This window comes from Trichechus manatus, unplaced genomic scaffold (genome assembly GCF_000243295.1).
Source record: "Trichechus manatus latirostris isolate Lorelei unplaced genomic scaffold, TriManLat1.0 scaffold00038, whole genome shotgun sequence".
NCBI lineage: Eukaryota > Metazoa > Chordata > Mammalia > Sirenia > Trichechidae > Trichechus > Trichechus manatus.
In genome coordinates, this window is record NW_004443974.1 from 14660077 (window position 1) to 14676592 (window position 16516).

A 16516-nucleotide genomic window follows, 5' to 3' on the forward strand; every position below is an offset into this window, starting at 1 on the left:
GATCTGAACATAGGTGTGCATATGTCTATTCGAGTGACGACTCTTATTTCTCTAGGATATATTCCTAGGAGTGGGATTGTTGGATCGAATGGTATGTTAATTTTAACCTCTTTTAAAATCAGAAGGAAAAAATGAATATAACAATAATGAGCAGATAAAAATGAAGATGCCTGGGCTGTAGTTGTCTTCATACCATTGCGGTTGTAAAATATCACTTTTATTATTTCGTTATGGAAGAAGGAGCCCTTGACAGTCATCCTATGGCCCAGGCCAGTGTGGCCGCGGCTCCAGGCCCAGTTGCAGGAACTTTCAATGGAGGAAGGATTCTTCAAGCCCTCAGGGGAGGGGCTGTGAAGGCCATCTCCCCCGACCCACTCCAAAGCTCTGCCCTGGCTCAGTCACAGACACATCGATGTCTCTGAAGGTGTCCCCTCAATGCAGGGCAGGCCTAAGCCCGCCCTCTCCCCCAGCCCACCTTGTCTATCTGCACACTCTTGGAGCTGCAGACTCCTGCTCCTCAGACTCCAGACAGCTCTCCCTCCCTCCTCTTGGCCTCCTGGGGAGCTGGCTCCACCACCAGCAGCCCTGCCTCTCAAGCTCTGAGCCAGGGAATGGGAGGATGGCAGAGGAGACTGGGGGCTACAGGGCCTGTGGTCTCTGGGCAATGGTAAGGAAGGAGCCCTGGGATTTTAAGGTATTGGAAATGTAAGGTTATTTTAGGGGTAAAAATCAAGTTACCTCTTTCCAGAGGGGGAAATTGAGGCCCAGAGTGGTGAAGGGATTCACCCCTGGGTGTCCTGTGGGGCAGAGGCAGTGTAGGGGGCCTGCCCACACCTCAGGCCTTCAGGCTGGTGCCCCAAGCTCTGAGGATAAGGAAGGCATCACCTCTGTCGTTGTCAATTTACAGTGGGTGTTAGAGTCCACAGGGGCATTTCTCCCTGGGAAATCCCTGGGAGGGGAGTGTGGCTGGCACCTGCTGGGTCCAGTTCCCGGCATCCTCAGCTCCTCTGAAGAGTGCTCCCTGCAATTAATCAGTAGCCTCACTGCAAGCAGGAGTTGTTTGCCTTTAAGCTGCCCCAGCCACCGCGCTCCCCCAGCCACTGCGCTCCCCTGGGGGTGTGCGTCCTTCCCTCCTTCAGTACTTCCTTCTTTGTGTATTTACAGAGCACCCGCTATGTGCTGGCTGCCGTGCTGGGCACTGGGCGGGGGGGGGGGCAGCCTTGGACAGGTGGGCAGTCCTGCCCTGTGAAGCTCCTGTCTTATTTACTTGATCTGGGTCTGTGAGCACCAGGAGGGCAGGACTGTGGCTGGCAGAATCCTCTTGTGTCCCCAGGGCTGGCTTATAGCGGGGCTTTCAATAAATGTTCGCCAGCAAGTGAACCAGTAAATGGATGGAGGGCGGGGTGGGAGGTGAAGCTGGTGGCGCAGCTGGACTGCGGGACATTGTGAGCCTTTCTAAGGTACCTGGACTTGGCCCTGAGCGTCCTTGGGAGCCAGGGGTGCGTTGTCAGCAGGGGATCCAGAGTTGAACTGGCGCGTGGAAAGGTCACTCCTGCTCCCACAGTGAGCGTGGGTTGGTGTCGGTGTGGGAGGCTGGGAGGCCAGCCTGGAGATGCCATGATGGCTAGGCGGGTGCTGGCGGTCTGAACTCAATGGACAGTGACAGGATGAGGAAGAGAGAAGATGGTGGGAATGGTAAGAGGTAGGACCCTGCCCACCTGGGAGGTGATGGAGAGGGCAGTGCCAAGGGCTCAGCTTTGAATTTATTGTGAGTGAGGGGCCTGGGGGACACCCAGGGGGAGGCTGGACAGGGAGCAGTTGGACACAGGCTTTGGAGCTCAGCACGAGGCCTGGGTTGGAGAAAGATTTGGGTGAGGGTGTCACCTTGGGCATGGCCAAGATTTGGTGTGTGTGGGCAGGGAAAGGGGAAGGGCAGAGGCAGCCCTGAGCTGCCCAACAGGGGGACCAGGGCATCCCCTAAGGTGGCCAGACCTTCCTGTCCTGGCCTCCTCCCTCCCCCACCTGGTAGCTAGCATTCTTCAATGGATCTGTCTTTCCTATTGGGTATTCCAGCTTCCCCACACAGAGCCCCTTCCCCACAAAGAGACAGCCATGACCATCAGCTATACTCTACCTGGGCCTCGCTGGGGCACCATCCAGCTGTCTCTGGGCCAGGGCAGAAGGCTCATACCTGGGGAAATGAGACGGTGGTGAGGACAGCTCGCCTGTCCCTCCCTGAGTTACTGTAGGGAGTTACCTGGGATCTATGTGAGGAGGGGGCTCAGAGCCTAGGAGGAGAGGTGGCTGAGTCTTGTGGATGAGGCCCCGGGAGGAGCACTGGACTGGGAGTCCACCTGTCCCAGCCCTACCCTGCTGATGTGCTGCAGGACTTGGGACCAGCTCTTCTCTCCTCTGGGCCTCAGTCTTTCATCTGTACAGTGAGAGGCCAGATGGACCAGAGGACCTTCTAGGCCTGGCATGCCAGGGTTCTGGGCACCACCTTGTTTGGGGGCTCCAGGAGAAGGAGGGCAGTGACAGCACAGAGAAGCCTAAGATGTGGTTTTCTGAACGGGTCAGCTGAGTCCAGGACTTGGGCTGCTTTGGGTTTCACCCAGGCAAGACAATGGAAGAGGTGGCTGTGGCTGTCACCCAGCACCTGGAGGAGGGAGGGCATGTCGTGGTTGAGAGCCTGGACTTTAGCATCAGCCAGACCTGGGCTCTGATCCCAGCTCTACTGTTGACTTCAAGCTGTGACCTTGGGCAGATTCCTTAAACTCTCTGCTTCTCACTTTCCTCATCTGTGAAATGGGAATTGTGATATCTACCTTAGGAGTTTATTGAAACGGTGAATGAAACCATGTTTCTGAAAGGAGTTGTCACAATGCCTGTTACTTAGTAGGCATTCCAAATGCTATTTGCTATGCCTGTCATTTGCTTCTTATTATAAGTGAGCTGTCCCTTCTTAGGTGGGAGGCTCAGGGCCAGGCACTAGAGTGGGGTAGGAAAGAGAGTGGGCGTCAAAGGATCCCAGAGTCAGGAGACAAAGCTGAGCGGGGAGTGGGGACAAGAAGCAGTCAGAGGGTAGTTAGAGGAGGAAGGAGCTCGGCGAAGCTGGGCAAGGCAAGCTGTCCTGGTACCTGGGGCTCAGCCTCAGCCCTGCCTAGGGTGGGGGAGGGAATGGCAAAGACATACCTCCTGGGGCCACGGCTCAGCAGGACCAGTGACCTTGTCGGGGCAAGCCTGGAGCTAAAGATTTCTGGGATTCTGAGTCACAGGGGCTGCCAGACCCCATGAGAAGGGAAGAGGTGTGTGGGTGGTATCTGAGGTGAGGTCCAAGACTGTCTTCCTCCTTGCAGTAATTTTCCAAGTTGTGTTTATACCGCCCTGGAACTTCCCTAATCCCTGAAGCCAGAGGGAATTTTGATGTCATGATTTGGATGGGCGAGGGAAGTTTCTGGAGAAGGATGGAAAGAACAAAGGGATGGAGGTTTTTCCATGTTGCTGGACTCAAAGTGCTAAATACAGGACGGGGACCTCCCTGGTGGGTGGGTCTGGGGACAGCGACCTGTGGACAGTGCCAGGAGGTGGGGTCTGGGCCTGTCTGGAATTGGACCTACCTACTCCTGCCTGATGATGGACAGAAAGGATCAGGAGTTTCTTCCTCCTTCCCCCGCTCCCCACCCCGATTATAAAAGTAACACAACACTTAGAAAATAGGTTTGGAGGAAAACCACACATTGTTAACAGTGATTACTTTGGGGGTAGGGTATGAGATTTAGGGTGTGTGGGTCAAGAATTAGAGAAATTTCCACCCCTTTTGTATTGTTTGAATTTTTTATAACTCAGGTGACCAGAATGGTCCTTGTTGGGGGCTGTTGTGGTGGTGCAGTTATTAATATGCCCCTTTTTACTCTTGGGGAGTCCTTGGGTGGTACAGACGGTTAAAACGCTTGGCTGCTAACTGAAAGGTTGGAGGTTTGAGTCCACCCAGAGGTGCCTTGGAAGAAATGCCAGATCTACTTCGGAAAACTCATCCGTGGAAAACTGCATGGAGCACAGTTGTACTCTGACACACATGGGGTCACCATGCGTTGGAGTCAACTTCAGGGCAACTGGTTTGGGTTTGATTTTTCACTCTTGAGCATCTGTTTGGACCCTAAGTTCTAAGATCACATTGTTTATAATAAGCGCGTTTTAATTTTGTAATAGAGTTTTACACGTTCGTTACACAAAGTTCGGCACACACGGAAAGGTGTAGAGAAGAGTAGAGATGACCTATAATTCCCCCACGAGGTTGGCCCTTTGCGGTGGCTCGAAGAGAAGGGACCGTGGAGGTTGTTGCCCGAGTCCAGCCAGCCCTTCCTGGCTTTGTTCTCCATTGGCAGAGGAAGCCCCCTATGGCCAGGGATGTGGAGGCGGTGGGGTGGGCAGGGGAGGAGAGTCTTAGAGGCAGTGGGGCTCCCCTTCAGCCCCCGTGTGGGTCCCAGCCCAGCCAACAGTGATCAGAATCAAACTTGGCAACATGCACATCCTGTGCCTTTAGCGTGTCATACAGGCCCTCAGAGGTGGGCTTCTCAGGAAGCGTTGCAGCCAGGAGTGGGTGTGTTGTTCCCCTGCACAGCTAGGGCGAACGGAGCCCCTGCGACCCCACCCAGGGGTGCGCAGCCTGGCGGTGGCCACCACCCCGCCAAGGGCTGCTCCCCCTGCCCTCGTCCATGAGCGCACTCCAGCAGGTGGAGCCAGCCAAGCTGAGGTTGGACCTGGAGCCCTGGACAGGAGTCAGCTCCCCAGGCTCACAAGGGCGAGGCTGGAAGAGGGGAGCCTCCCAGTGATGCAAGGGGAGCAGAGGGGAGGCAGGCGTCTAGAACAGTCCCCTGGTGGCCGGGTGGGGCCAGCCGCCAGAACGGCTGACCTGTCACTTCTCTGCAGATGCACCCCGGCTGATGGAGCCGCCCCGGGATGTCACTATGGAGCTGGGGAGAAGCGCCCTCCTTGTGTGCCGGGCCACAGGCCACCCGCCCCCAGCAATCACCTGGCGCCACAGAGATGGCCAGCCGCTAGGGCGGGGCAGCAGGACAGGGCAGCGGGATCCAGGAGTGCTATTCTTTGAAAGTAAGAGATTGGGGCTGTGGACGGGGAGGTGCCACTGCTTCTGACGCCCTAAACCCCTAGGCCAGGCCAGGAGCAGGACTCTGACCTCCAGCACTGACCAGGGTCAGGCTGACGTGTGATCACACATTGGCTGGGTAAGCCTGGCCAAGTTGTTCCTCCACTCTGAACCTAGTAATAATAGTGTTAATGACACTACCCCCACGTGGGGTTAACAACAGTACCACCTTCTAGGGTTGGTGTGTGGGTTACATGAGGTAATACACAGTAAGCGCTTAGCGTAGTTCCTGATACATAATAAGCGCTGTGTAAGTGTTAGCCGTTACTTACTACCACTACCGCTGCCACCACGTCCACTACCACTAGTACTTCTATCACTGCTACTTCTACTCTTTCTACTTCTACTGCTACTGCTTCTACTACCGTACTTCTACTTTTACTGTTTCACACTACTACAGGCCCACTGCTGGGTGCTTTATTTGCATCATCTCATTGACCCCTCCCGATTATATTACAGGGTACAGGTAATTATCCCCATTCTACAGAGGAGCAAACTGAGTCCTTCTCATCCTTCCAAGGCCCAGTTGTGCCCCCCGATCCCTCTTCTCTCTGCCATGTCCACCCTCTCACCTGTACCTTGAAGGGCCAGGCTGTGTGGCCTGCCAGCCAACTTCAGGGGTGGCCTCTGCCCCAGGACACAGCCCCAAGGGGCTCCCACAGGCCTCTGGGGGTGCGGAGGGCTTCCCCTGCAGCCTGGGGAGCTGGAGATTGGTGGGGGCTGGAGCCAGGGCATGCGCTGGTGGTCAGGTTTCCTCTTTTCTGTCTTTCAGGTGTGACTTCTGAAGACCAGGCTCCGTACGTCTGTGAAGCTCGCAATATCTTTGGGAAAGTGCAGGCAGAGGCCTGGCTCATTGTCGCTGGACACGGTTCGCTGGTGGATTGGGAGAGGCGGGGAGGGCAGGGGAGATGGGGAGTGGGTCCTTCCTGGGGAGCAGCCAGGCCACGGGCACCCCCAGGGAGGCCTCATATAACCACCCCCATCCTTTGGGACAGATGTGTCCATGCCAAGTTCTCCAAGAGGAACATCTGTATCCCCACTTCCTGGGCAGTGTCTGGGGACCCTTTGACCCTTTAGGATCCCCAATCCTGATGTGCCCACTTGGGAAGGGGAGGGTGAGAAGCAGGGCCTCTATCCCCTGATGACACCACCTCTTTCCCCACAGCTGCCCCACAGATCGCCAGTGGTGCCTCCTTGGTCCGGGTCCTGGAGGGGCAGCCCGTGTCCCTGCCCTGCATCATCCTGGCGGGGAGGCCTCTTCCGGAGAGGCGCTGGCTGAAGGCCGGCCGGCCTGTGAGTGCTAGGCCCCTGAGGGTGTGGTGGGCAGTGCTCCTGAGGATGGAGAGGGGGCTGCTCACCTTCACACCTCAGCCTTTGCTTTGCTGGTCCTCCTTTTTGGAATGTCCTCTTCCTTCCTCTCTGTCTTTCCTGCCTCTTTCCAGAAGCTTCTCTGATAATGCACCAATAGCATCTGTCGCCCTCTAAAGCCCTGCTGATGGATGGATGGCGGCTGCGGCCGCCTTGGGGCTCAGTGGGAGAACCTTGGGCGATATCAGTGCAGACTGGGGAGCAGGGCAGTGGCAGGTTAGTCACGGTGCGAACACAATGCATTCGTCACCCCTGTTCTGATTGTTCCAGTGCAGAGATGTGACGTTGGCTAGTTTAATATTTGCCCTGAATACCTAGCACATTGCCATGCTTGGGTATAGTTTGCCGACTGAATGAATAAATCAAATTCATTCATATCGATTTGATTTTCTTTTATTTCTGCTCTCCTCTTCACTCTTTCTTTGCCTTTCCCTTTTCCTCAAATTTTCTGTCCTGTCCTCAGATATGCCAGGAGTCCCTGTACCCATGAGTCTATGAAGAGGTGCCCTCACCCCTGTTTTAACTTAAGGGGCCCCAGACAGCCAGAACATAGCCACCTAGGGAAGCTTAGACTGCTCAGCCATCCTTTCTGCTCCCTCTGCCCTGGTCCAGGCCTTGTCATTCCCCACTCAGGCTAGTGCCACAGCTTCCTAACAGGGCTCCCAGCCAGGACCACCCGGTGCCTACCAAAGGCAGTACCAGCCCCTTAGCCTGTTTGTCCAGCCCCACCTCTTCCCATTTTAACTGTTTCTCTACATCTGTCTCACGTTCCTACCAGGCCAGACAACTTACTGCTCCACAAATGAACCTTCTGCTTTCCCACAGCGGTGCTTTAGCACATGCCGTTCCCGCCACCAGGAGCACCTTTCCTTGTCGTTTCCACCTGTCTTTATCTTTCTCCTCTCCTTTAATAACAACGCTGAGTACACAGAGGCCAGTGCCAGGCATGCGCCTGTGGGCGTTTTCTCTTTCAATCCTCACACCTAACCTGGAAGGAGGAGGTCTATTGTTTCCCCCGTTTTACAGATGGGGAAACTGAGGCCCGGTGAGGGTAAGTCACGTGCTCAAGATCACATAGCAAGTCAGCGTGGCCAAGCTAGGACAGGAACGCAAGTCTGCTGATTCCACAGCCCATGCTTTAAAACCCAAGCCAGGAGTCAGCAAACTACAGCCCAAGGGCCGCAGCCTGCTTTAGTAATCCAAGTTTTACTGGAACCCAGCCACACCCACTTGCTTTTGTTTTGTATATGGATGCTTTATGTTGCAACAACAGAGTTGAGTTGTTGTGACAGATCATACAACCTAAACTACTTATTCTTTTTGGCCTTTGCAGATTACATGCCACCCCTCCGTAAGGCCTTTGTTGGTTTCTCCAGCTGGAGGGGACTCTCTTTATCCATCCCTCATGGTTTAAAATTACCTGTTTTTTTTTTTTTCCTCTGAAAAATTTTTTTTTTAAGTTGTGGCAGAAGATGCAGCCAGGGCTCACAGGACAGAGACCAGGGCTGCCAAGGGCTGGCTCAGCTCTGGTGGGGAAGGCTTTATGGGTTTCTCCCGAGAATGGACTTGCTGCAAAATCTTACAGGGTTTGTCCCAGGCCCTGTCTGGACCAGCGCTCCCCCACCTCACCCTGGTCCTGATGTGGACAGACTAGGGAGCCACGAGGAGCTGCTCTCTCTGGGATCATATCTCATGTGGTCCTGCCTTGCCCTGCTCTGCTCCCTTTTTCTCTGGCCACAGGCAGGTTGTCCTTCTTCTCTGTGGCCTAAGAGCCCTGGGCTCCAGCCCCCACTAAGTAAAGGCTCTGGCCTCAAGTCTACTTCCCAGGACAGACTCTGGGTCAGGTGTCTAGTCGACCCTGGTCCAGCCAGCCACAGGAGAGGTGGGGTCAGGGGTGTGCAGGGCCCAGGCCCATAGCCCTGCAGGGTCTGTGGAGGGTGGACGGGTCTCAGAGGAGGCGTGAGGGCTGGGCAGTCATGACCCCACTAACATCACATCCCTCAGACCCTCAGCGCTGGCTTCTTGATCCCTCCTGCTCCCTGCTGGCCTGGTGGGCAGCGTAGTTTCCTGAAAGTTCTCTCTTAGCTGGCTCTGAGGGGCCCGTGGTACAAGCTGTGCTTCCCCCACTCACCAGCTCCCACCTGGCAGCCGACATGCTGTCCGAGCAGACGGCAGCCTCCACCTTGACCGGGCGCTGCAGGAGGACTCAGGGAGGTACTGCTGTGTGGTCACTAACACGGCCGGCTCTCAGCGGCGGGAAGTGGAGCTGGTGGTCCAGGGTGAGTCCCTGCCCCCGGGGAAGTGGGAACGGGGGGAGGGGAGTGGAATGGGGGTAGGAGAAGGAAGAACTTGGCCTTGAAAAACTTTATATAAAAAAATTAAACAAATAATACATAGTCACTATAGGAAAATTAGGGATTTGACAGGTAAAAAACCCAAAAACAAACCCAGAATACCAATAGCTAAGAATAACCAGATTTTACGTTTAATGTGTATCTTTTTATATTTTATGCACATGTGAGCACATACACATACTATATATAAATGCCATACTATATATATGTGTGTGTGTGTGTGTGTGTGTGTGTGAGTATGTTTAAAGGTCCCTGGGTGACACAAAGAGCTTGCAGTCAACTACTAACCTAAAAGGTTAGCGGTTTCAACCTGCCCAGTGGCATCATGGAAGAAAGGCCTGGCCATCTGCTTCCATAAAGATTACAGCCAAGAAAACCTTATGGAGCAGTTCTATACTGTAACACACGAGGTCGCCATGAGTCAGAATCAACTTGATGGCAACGGGTATATATACAGGTAGTCCCCGACTTACGATGTATTCATGTTACAACAAACAGCACTTATGACTGTCCCTTTTTCTCTTTTTTTGTACATCTTATCATTAGTAATATGTACTACATTGAATGTTGCAGGATGTAATTTGCTCATGTTATCATTCTCAGATACAGTGTTTCCAACTCCCAAAGACAAAGATTGGATTTATAAAGATACTGATAATAAAAGACTATAATAATGAAAAGTTTTTTAAAAATGAGATATTTGACTTACATCAGAACTGACTTACAACGGAGTTGTTGGAACAGAACCCCATCATAAATCAGGGACTACCTGTACTATGCAGTATGTGTGTGTATATTATAAATTTTTATACAGTTATACATATTAATTCTTTATATATATTCTTTATACATATATTCTTTGTATATATTCTTACTTATCTATATTTGCATACTTTATCTATATATCTGTAACTTCTTTATATACCAAAAAATCAAACCCATTGCTGTTGAGTTGATTCCTACTCATAATACAAGTAAATTATTTTGAAACCAAACTGGGACACATTATATTATTGTCTTAGAACCGGAGTTTTTTGGTTAACAATGTATCATGACTGTTTTCTCTGTTAACAAGTATCAAAAGCACAGGTTTAACAGCTGCAGTGTTCCATCTGGATGTGCCATAATGCCCCCCTGCCCCCTGTCCAGTTTTTCGCTAATGAGGATGAACATCCTTGTACCACAGCTCTGCCCACATGACCAGTTCTTTCCATAGGATCGCTTAATTATTGTGGATTGATTTTTGAGTCATGGAGAGTGCACATTTTTAGGACTTTTAGTATATTTGCCCCAATTGTCCTCCCACCCACAGGGTTCCTGCTTTCCTGCCCTCACCCAACCTGGTATTACTGTTCTTTTTAATGTAAGATGAGAATTTTAAAACTAAGTTTGGTGATATTTTGTTATTTGCCAAGTATGTTAATATCTCCCCCCCCCCGCCACCCCGCATTTGTTTCGTGAAACTCCCCAGCGGTGAGCAGGAAGAACACATCCTTCCTGGATTTATAGAGGAGGAACCAGAGTGCAGAGAGGGGCTGAGCCTGGAACTGGGTGTCCTCTCTCCTCCTAGTCCCAATTAATAATCACAACAGAAGGCTGAGCACTTTCCATGTGCCAGCCCTCTGCTAGGTTCTGTATTTGTTTTCACTTAAAATTTTAAGTGATTTCAATAGACTTTCTTTATTAGAGAAGTTTTAGGTTTACAGAAAGTGCAGAGAGTTCCCATATGCCCTCTCTCCCCCTGCACGCAATTTCTCCTCTTGTTAACATCTCGCATCTGTGTGGTCCGTCATTTGTTATAATTGATGAACTGAAGTCCACAGTTTACATTAGGATTCACTCTTTGTGTTGTACAATTTTATGAGTTTTCACAAATGCATGATGCTATGTATCCACCATTACAGTAGCATGCAGAATAGTTTCACTGCCCTAAACTGATTCCTTTTCATCACTGGATAATAAAACACCAATGAATGGTGTTTTCACTTAATTTTCAAAACTACTCTAAGAGGTCTGGAGCCCTGGTGGCTCTGTGGTTAAGAGCTCAGCTGCTAACCAAAAGGTTGGCAGTTCAAATCCACCAGCCACTCCTTGGAAACACTATGGGGCAATTCTACTCTGTCCTGTAGGGTCGCTATGAGTCAGAATTGACTCAACAGCAATGGTTTTTTTCCTGAGAGGTAGGCTTTTTAAAGACTCCAGATTTTGAAGTTAAGGAAGCTGAGAGGTGAGGTAACTCACCAAGACCATGCACCAGCAAACATCATGGCTGGGATAGACCTCGGCTGCCTCCTGCAGAATGCTGCACCCCTGACTTCCCACCCTGCTCGGCACAGCCTGTCTTCAGGGCTGTCTTGAACCTGCATGGTCCCTCTTGACTCAATTCATTTTTATCCAACAAATATTTATTGGCTTGTTGGCCAAGGTCGCTGGGTGGCACAAACAGTTTGCACTCAACTGCTAACGTAAAGGTTGGTGATTCGAATCTACCCAGCAGTACTGTGGAAGAAAGTCCTGGTGATCTGCTTCCATAAAAGATTACAGTCAAGAGAAACCCTATGGAGCAGTTCTACTCTATAACGTATGGGGTCATCATGAATCAGAGACGACTTGATGGCAATGGGTTTGATTTTTCTCGGTTTTGGCTTTGGCCACCTGGGAGACTCCAGAAGGCATTTCTGTCCTACCGGAGCTCCAAGTTGTACCACCAGAGCCTGTGGTTTCTGGCTCCCCTCCCAACTTTTCCACGCCCAATTTCCCCTTCCCTCACTTCTCTAGAGACCACCATTTTCACGCTTGCAAATCTGGATGGTGCCCAGCATGGATTTGACACCTTTTTTAAGTTCCCCGTGTTCCGTGAACACTATTTTCTCATCTGTCTGTCCCTGAGAGAGTGGACAGAGAATTGGAGTTAATTTCGCTTTTTTGCTGATCAGGAAGTATGGGTACAAAAAGATTAAGTGGTTTATCCAAAGTCCCAGAGCAAAGAAACGGCCCAGCTGGTTCCTGACCACAGGCGGCCCTCCTGTTTCAGGCAATGAATTTAACCATGGTCAGGCACTGGTGGAGCTCTGGTGGTGCAGTGATTAAGAGCTCGGCTGCTAACCAAAAAAAAAACATTGCCAGTTCAAATCCACCAGGGGTTCCTTGGAAACCTCATGGGGCAGTTCTACTCTGCCCAATAGGGTTACTATGAGTCGGAATCAAGTCCACGGCAATGGGTTTGGTTTGGTTTAGACACTGGTAGCTGTAGATGTGATGCCATTTTTATTCTCCTGTTGAAATTGGTTTGTTTCTAAAAGTGCCACCTAGAATCCAGCCCACTGTCACCCACCACGTCACCAATGAAGGCATTCTAGCCTCTCTTCCCTGCGTGGCTTCAGGAGTTCCCACCCCATCCATTACCTGGACCAAGGTAAGCGGAGCCTGATACCAGATAGGTATGATAACCAGACAGTGGGCCCTACTGCATCATGGGAGGGGGAGTGATGAAAGTTGCTGGGGGTGTGGGTGCTCTGCTGATGTCACCTGTGGCTCTGCCCTAGGAAACCAACGCCCTGACCTCTGGGAGTCTCCACTACAATGTGAGTAAGGATGGCACTCTGGTCATTGCCCGGCCGTCCACCCAGGATGCAGGGGCCTATGTGTGCACGGCCACCAACGCTGTGGGCTTCTCCAGCCAGGAGATTCGACTCTCCGTGAACAGTGAGTGATGGCGGCACCAGTCCTGGGAGAGGCGCTCAGTGTGTGTGGAGTCAGGGGGATGGACAGCCTGACCTTACCTGAGTCTTTCTTGCACCCTGAGGATTTATGACCCCTGGCCAATCCTGTCTCTAAATTCTTTTATTCTGAAAGCACACAGACCAAAGTTCTCCTCTCTTGGAGCACTGTCCCAAGTGGTGTGGGTGGACTTTGACAACAGTTCCAACCAGCCCTTTGTAACAAGCCTTTGAAAGACTTCAACGACCTACACTAGACCTCACCAGTATCCCCTCTCTCCCAGCAGCCCCCCCCTAGCCTCTTTCCCCACTCTATGTGCCCCAGACCCTCTGGCCTCCTTTCATTTTCTTGAATGCTCCTTTCTGCCTCAGAGCCTTGGCACAGTCAGTTCCTTCTGTTTGGAATGCCTTTCCTCCGCCACTTGTCCAGCTGATTCCTCCATCCATCAGATCTTAGCTCTCCCCGATCTCTCTGCCTGGATCAAGTCATCTTGCTGTAAACAATCTGGAAGTTCCTCTTCATAGCACTCAACACAACTGTGATTAAGTAACTGCATATTGAGCTGACTGGTGCCAGTATTCCCCATGTATCATAAGATCCATGAGGATAGGGACTGTCTCCTTTGCTGCTGTGTCCCCAGCATCCAGCACAGGGCTGGGCACTCTGTAGCTATGTCAGTGATGAGTGAACAAATACACAAGCCAATCTTTTCCCTCCTACTTTCTTGGAGCCCTGGTAGCACAATGGTTAAGAGCTCAGCTGCTATCCAAAAGGTCAGCAGTTCAAATCCACCAGCAGCTCCTTGAAAACCCCATGGGGCAGTTCTACTCTGTCCTATAGGGTTGCTATGAGTTGGAATTGACTTGATGGCAACAGGTTTTTTTTGTGGCTCTTAGAGCCAATATTTCTATGTTGCAACTTTTTTTTTCCCTAAGAGAGAGATTTCCTCTCTGAATGAATGATTCATGGTATGATTGTAGGGGGGACGGGTGAGGGCTAGATGGGTTTGATGTCCCTACCTGGCTGGCTTGTTTAATGATCGTTGTCAGAAACGTATCTGCTGCCTTCAGTGTATGAGCACCAAGCTAGACATTGGAGGCGGCATAAGGAAAGAGGAGTACGATGTAACCTCTGCCATCAGTAGCAATTTTTGGCTTAATATGAGAGAGAGGTGACATGCACAGGTAATGATAAACCCCCAACTGGGATTTGAGAGAACCAGAGAGAGAGTTTGGTTGATGTCTTGGGAATAAATGAGATAATCAAGCAGGAGAAGGGGGAGAGGAGAAAGTCCCTGGGGAAGGGACACGAGGATGAAGAGAAGCCAGAGGAGGTGTAGACATTGCAGCAGGAGAGACCATGTCAGGGTCATCAGAGAAAGACGAGTTTCTGAGGGAGAGTGGCTCGGGGGGGAGGAAGAAGGGAGAAGATTGAGCGAGAACCATTGGATCTGAGCACTACGTGTAACCTGCACCCTCCTTGTTATAACAGGGTCACCCCTGCCTTCTGGGCCTCTAAAGGGTCTTGGGGAGCTACTCTGGTCTCCTCCAGGCCCCCTACCCCATTCATTCCTGCACTGCTCACAACTCCTGCTTGCTTTCACCCACAGCCAAGCCCAGGATTCATGTGAATGGGTCACAGGATGCAGACAGGCCCCTGAGGGTCACGGTTAAGGCCAGTGAAGAGGTGACCCTGGACTGCGAGGCCCAGGGCTCCCCACCCCCACTGATCACCTGGATGAAGGACTCCTGCCCCATGCCACTTGTCCCGGACAGGTAACTAGTTGAGTGGCCTCGGGTCGAGGAAGGGGCGGAGCTTGGGGTTTGAGGGATAACTGGCCTCATGGCAACCAGTGACTAAGCAAGTGTGTTGTTGGACCCTGTGGACCTTCCTAGGGGTGCTCATTCGCTTCTGCACACAGGCTTTTTATGTTCTGCAGGGGGTCTATGGACCCCCTGAAGCTTCTCAGTGGACCTCTAAGGGTGCATGGAGGCCCAGGATGGGAGCCCCCTCTGAGCGCCTCCATGCACTGCTGCCGGGTCAGTTAATCCACTCAGCAGCCCCTGCGATCTGAACTGATCTGGAGAGATTGAGGCACAGAGAGATGGGGCAAGTGGCTCATGGTCCCGCAACTAGAGAAGAGAAAGCCAGGGTTGGGATGGCATCCTGACCGTTGCACAAGCTCCCTGCTCGCCTACTGCCGCAGACCCAGGTGTCTGATGGCAGGGCGTTCTGACTTAGAGCTTCTCCCTTGCCCCTCCAGGCCTTTTGCAGGCCCCACCTTGGGATCCTGGGGGTGGGCGGTGAGCAAGGAGGCTGGCTTGGGGCCTTCTTCAAAGCCAAGACTTACCCCCCAGGCAGGGGTGTGTGGGATGGTGGTTCTGGCTGACAGGAGGGGGATCCTTGACCCTGAGAGGGGACTGCAGCTCTGGCCAGTGATAGCAGCTCTGGCAAGGTCTCTGAGAATTTCCAGACTGAACAGGTGTCCGAGCAGCCCTTTCCCCCCCGCCCCCGACACCCACACATGTGTCTACATGTCTCAGAGTATCTGTTTGGTAGGCCCTTCCAAGCCATGAGCCAATACCTGTGCACCCTTGAGTGTAGCCCGGGGGGCTCTGCCAGCTGAGGGAGAGAGAGCTGGGCTGGGTCGGCAGTGTCTCTCCACCCCCTGCCCCACTGGTGTCAATGAAGCTCCGTGTCGTGGGGGAGATGTGTAGGGGACTTTCCACTCTAAGCTGGGTCCAGAGGAGCCTGCATGTCTCCTCAGAAGGCCTGGTCCTGAGCGCCTGGGCCTGGCCGTGTGGGCTGTGTGCTTTTTTATTTATGGCTTATTACTGAAACGGGGAACCACATTCCTATTTATTCACCCCTCCTTGTTGTGATGCATTAATAGATCACCCGGGAGCTATAAATTTGCAAGAAGCGCTTTTGCAATCCTAGAATTTTGTTCTTTTCCTTCTCCTTTACCCTCTCAACTTCTCACTGGCTTACATTTTTCTCTTGAGATTTATGAGATTCTGGGAGTTTATTTAAATGAGGAAGGAAAATATGCCTTGGGCAGTGGAGGAGAGGGCAGCGGGTTAAGAGCTCAGACCCTGGAATTCATCAGCCCCGACTGTGAATCCACACTGCTTCCTTACTGGTTTTGTGTGACCTCCAGGGGCTGCTAGTCCCCTGGGCCTGTTTCTCCGTCTGTAACAGTGGACATGATTTAAATCCTGCTCTTGTGGTACGTGGAGGGGAGCAATGTTGTTCACAGTCTACAGAAACAAAAGCACATGGTTGTGGGGGAACTGGGATATCTACCTTCTACCTCCCAGGCCTGGGCCTTAACATGCACACAGACCCAAGAACACACAGACACGCACACGGACACACATAGACACCCACACAGGCACGAACATATGAAGACATGCACAAGACGTGAATATACACAGGCACAAGGACACAGGTAAGCACACAGACACAACACACATACATACAGACATGCACACAGACACAACACACATACATACAGACATGCACACAGGCACAGCTATCCGCAGACATGCATGAAGACGTGCACACAGACACACATACAGACAAGACCACACACAGACACAAGCACACTGACATGTACACACAGGCTTTCAGGCCCAGGTCAGGCGGGCAACTGTTTTCTCGGGAGATTCTGGAGACTATTCTGAACTCTTAGGTATTCTAGACCCCCAGAGTCAGAAAATTCTATTCAAAGAAAACATACCAGGGGCTCAAGCAGCCATTAAATTCTAAACCACCTACCTGTGTCCACTATCCCTTCTAATTTGTTGATGTACCTGTAGCTGCTTTTTAGAACTTAACTTTGTGCACCTTATATTCTGCTCTTATTATTGATTTTTTCCCCCTTTTATCCCTTTTCTTGATTCAT

General features: G+C 51.8%; 1 protein-coding gene across 1 annotated transcript in view; it reads left to right on the forward strand.

The window, feature by feature from the left end:
* Positions 1-16516, forward strand: part of HMCN2 (hemicentin 2) — a 168191-nt gene that overhangs the window by 54480 nt on the left and 97195 nt on the right. The window contains exons 18-24 of the mRNA XM_012555391.2: positions 4930-5112; positions 5940-6035; positions 6333-6460; positions 8670-8814; positions 12192-12304; positions 12435-12594; positions 14219-14384. Coding sequence (XP_012410845.2) covers positions 4930-5112; positions 5940-6035; positions 6333-6460; positions 8670-8814; positions 12192-12304; positions 12435-12594; positions 14219-14384 — 991 coding nt within the window. The remainder of the gene's footprint in view (positions 1-4929; positions 5113-5939; positions 6036-6332; positions 6461-8669; positions 8815-12191; positions 12305-12434; positions 12595-14218; positions 14385-16516) is intronic.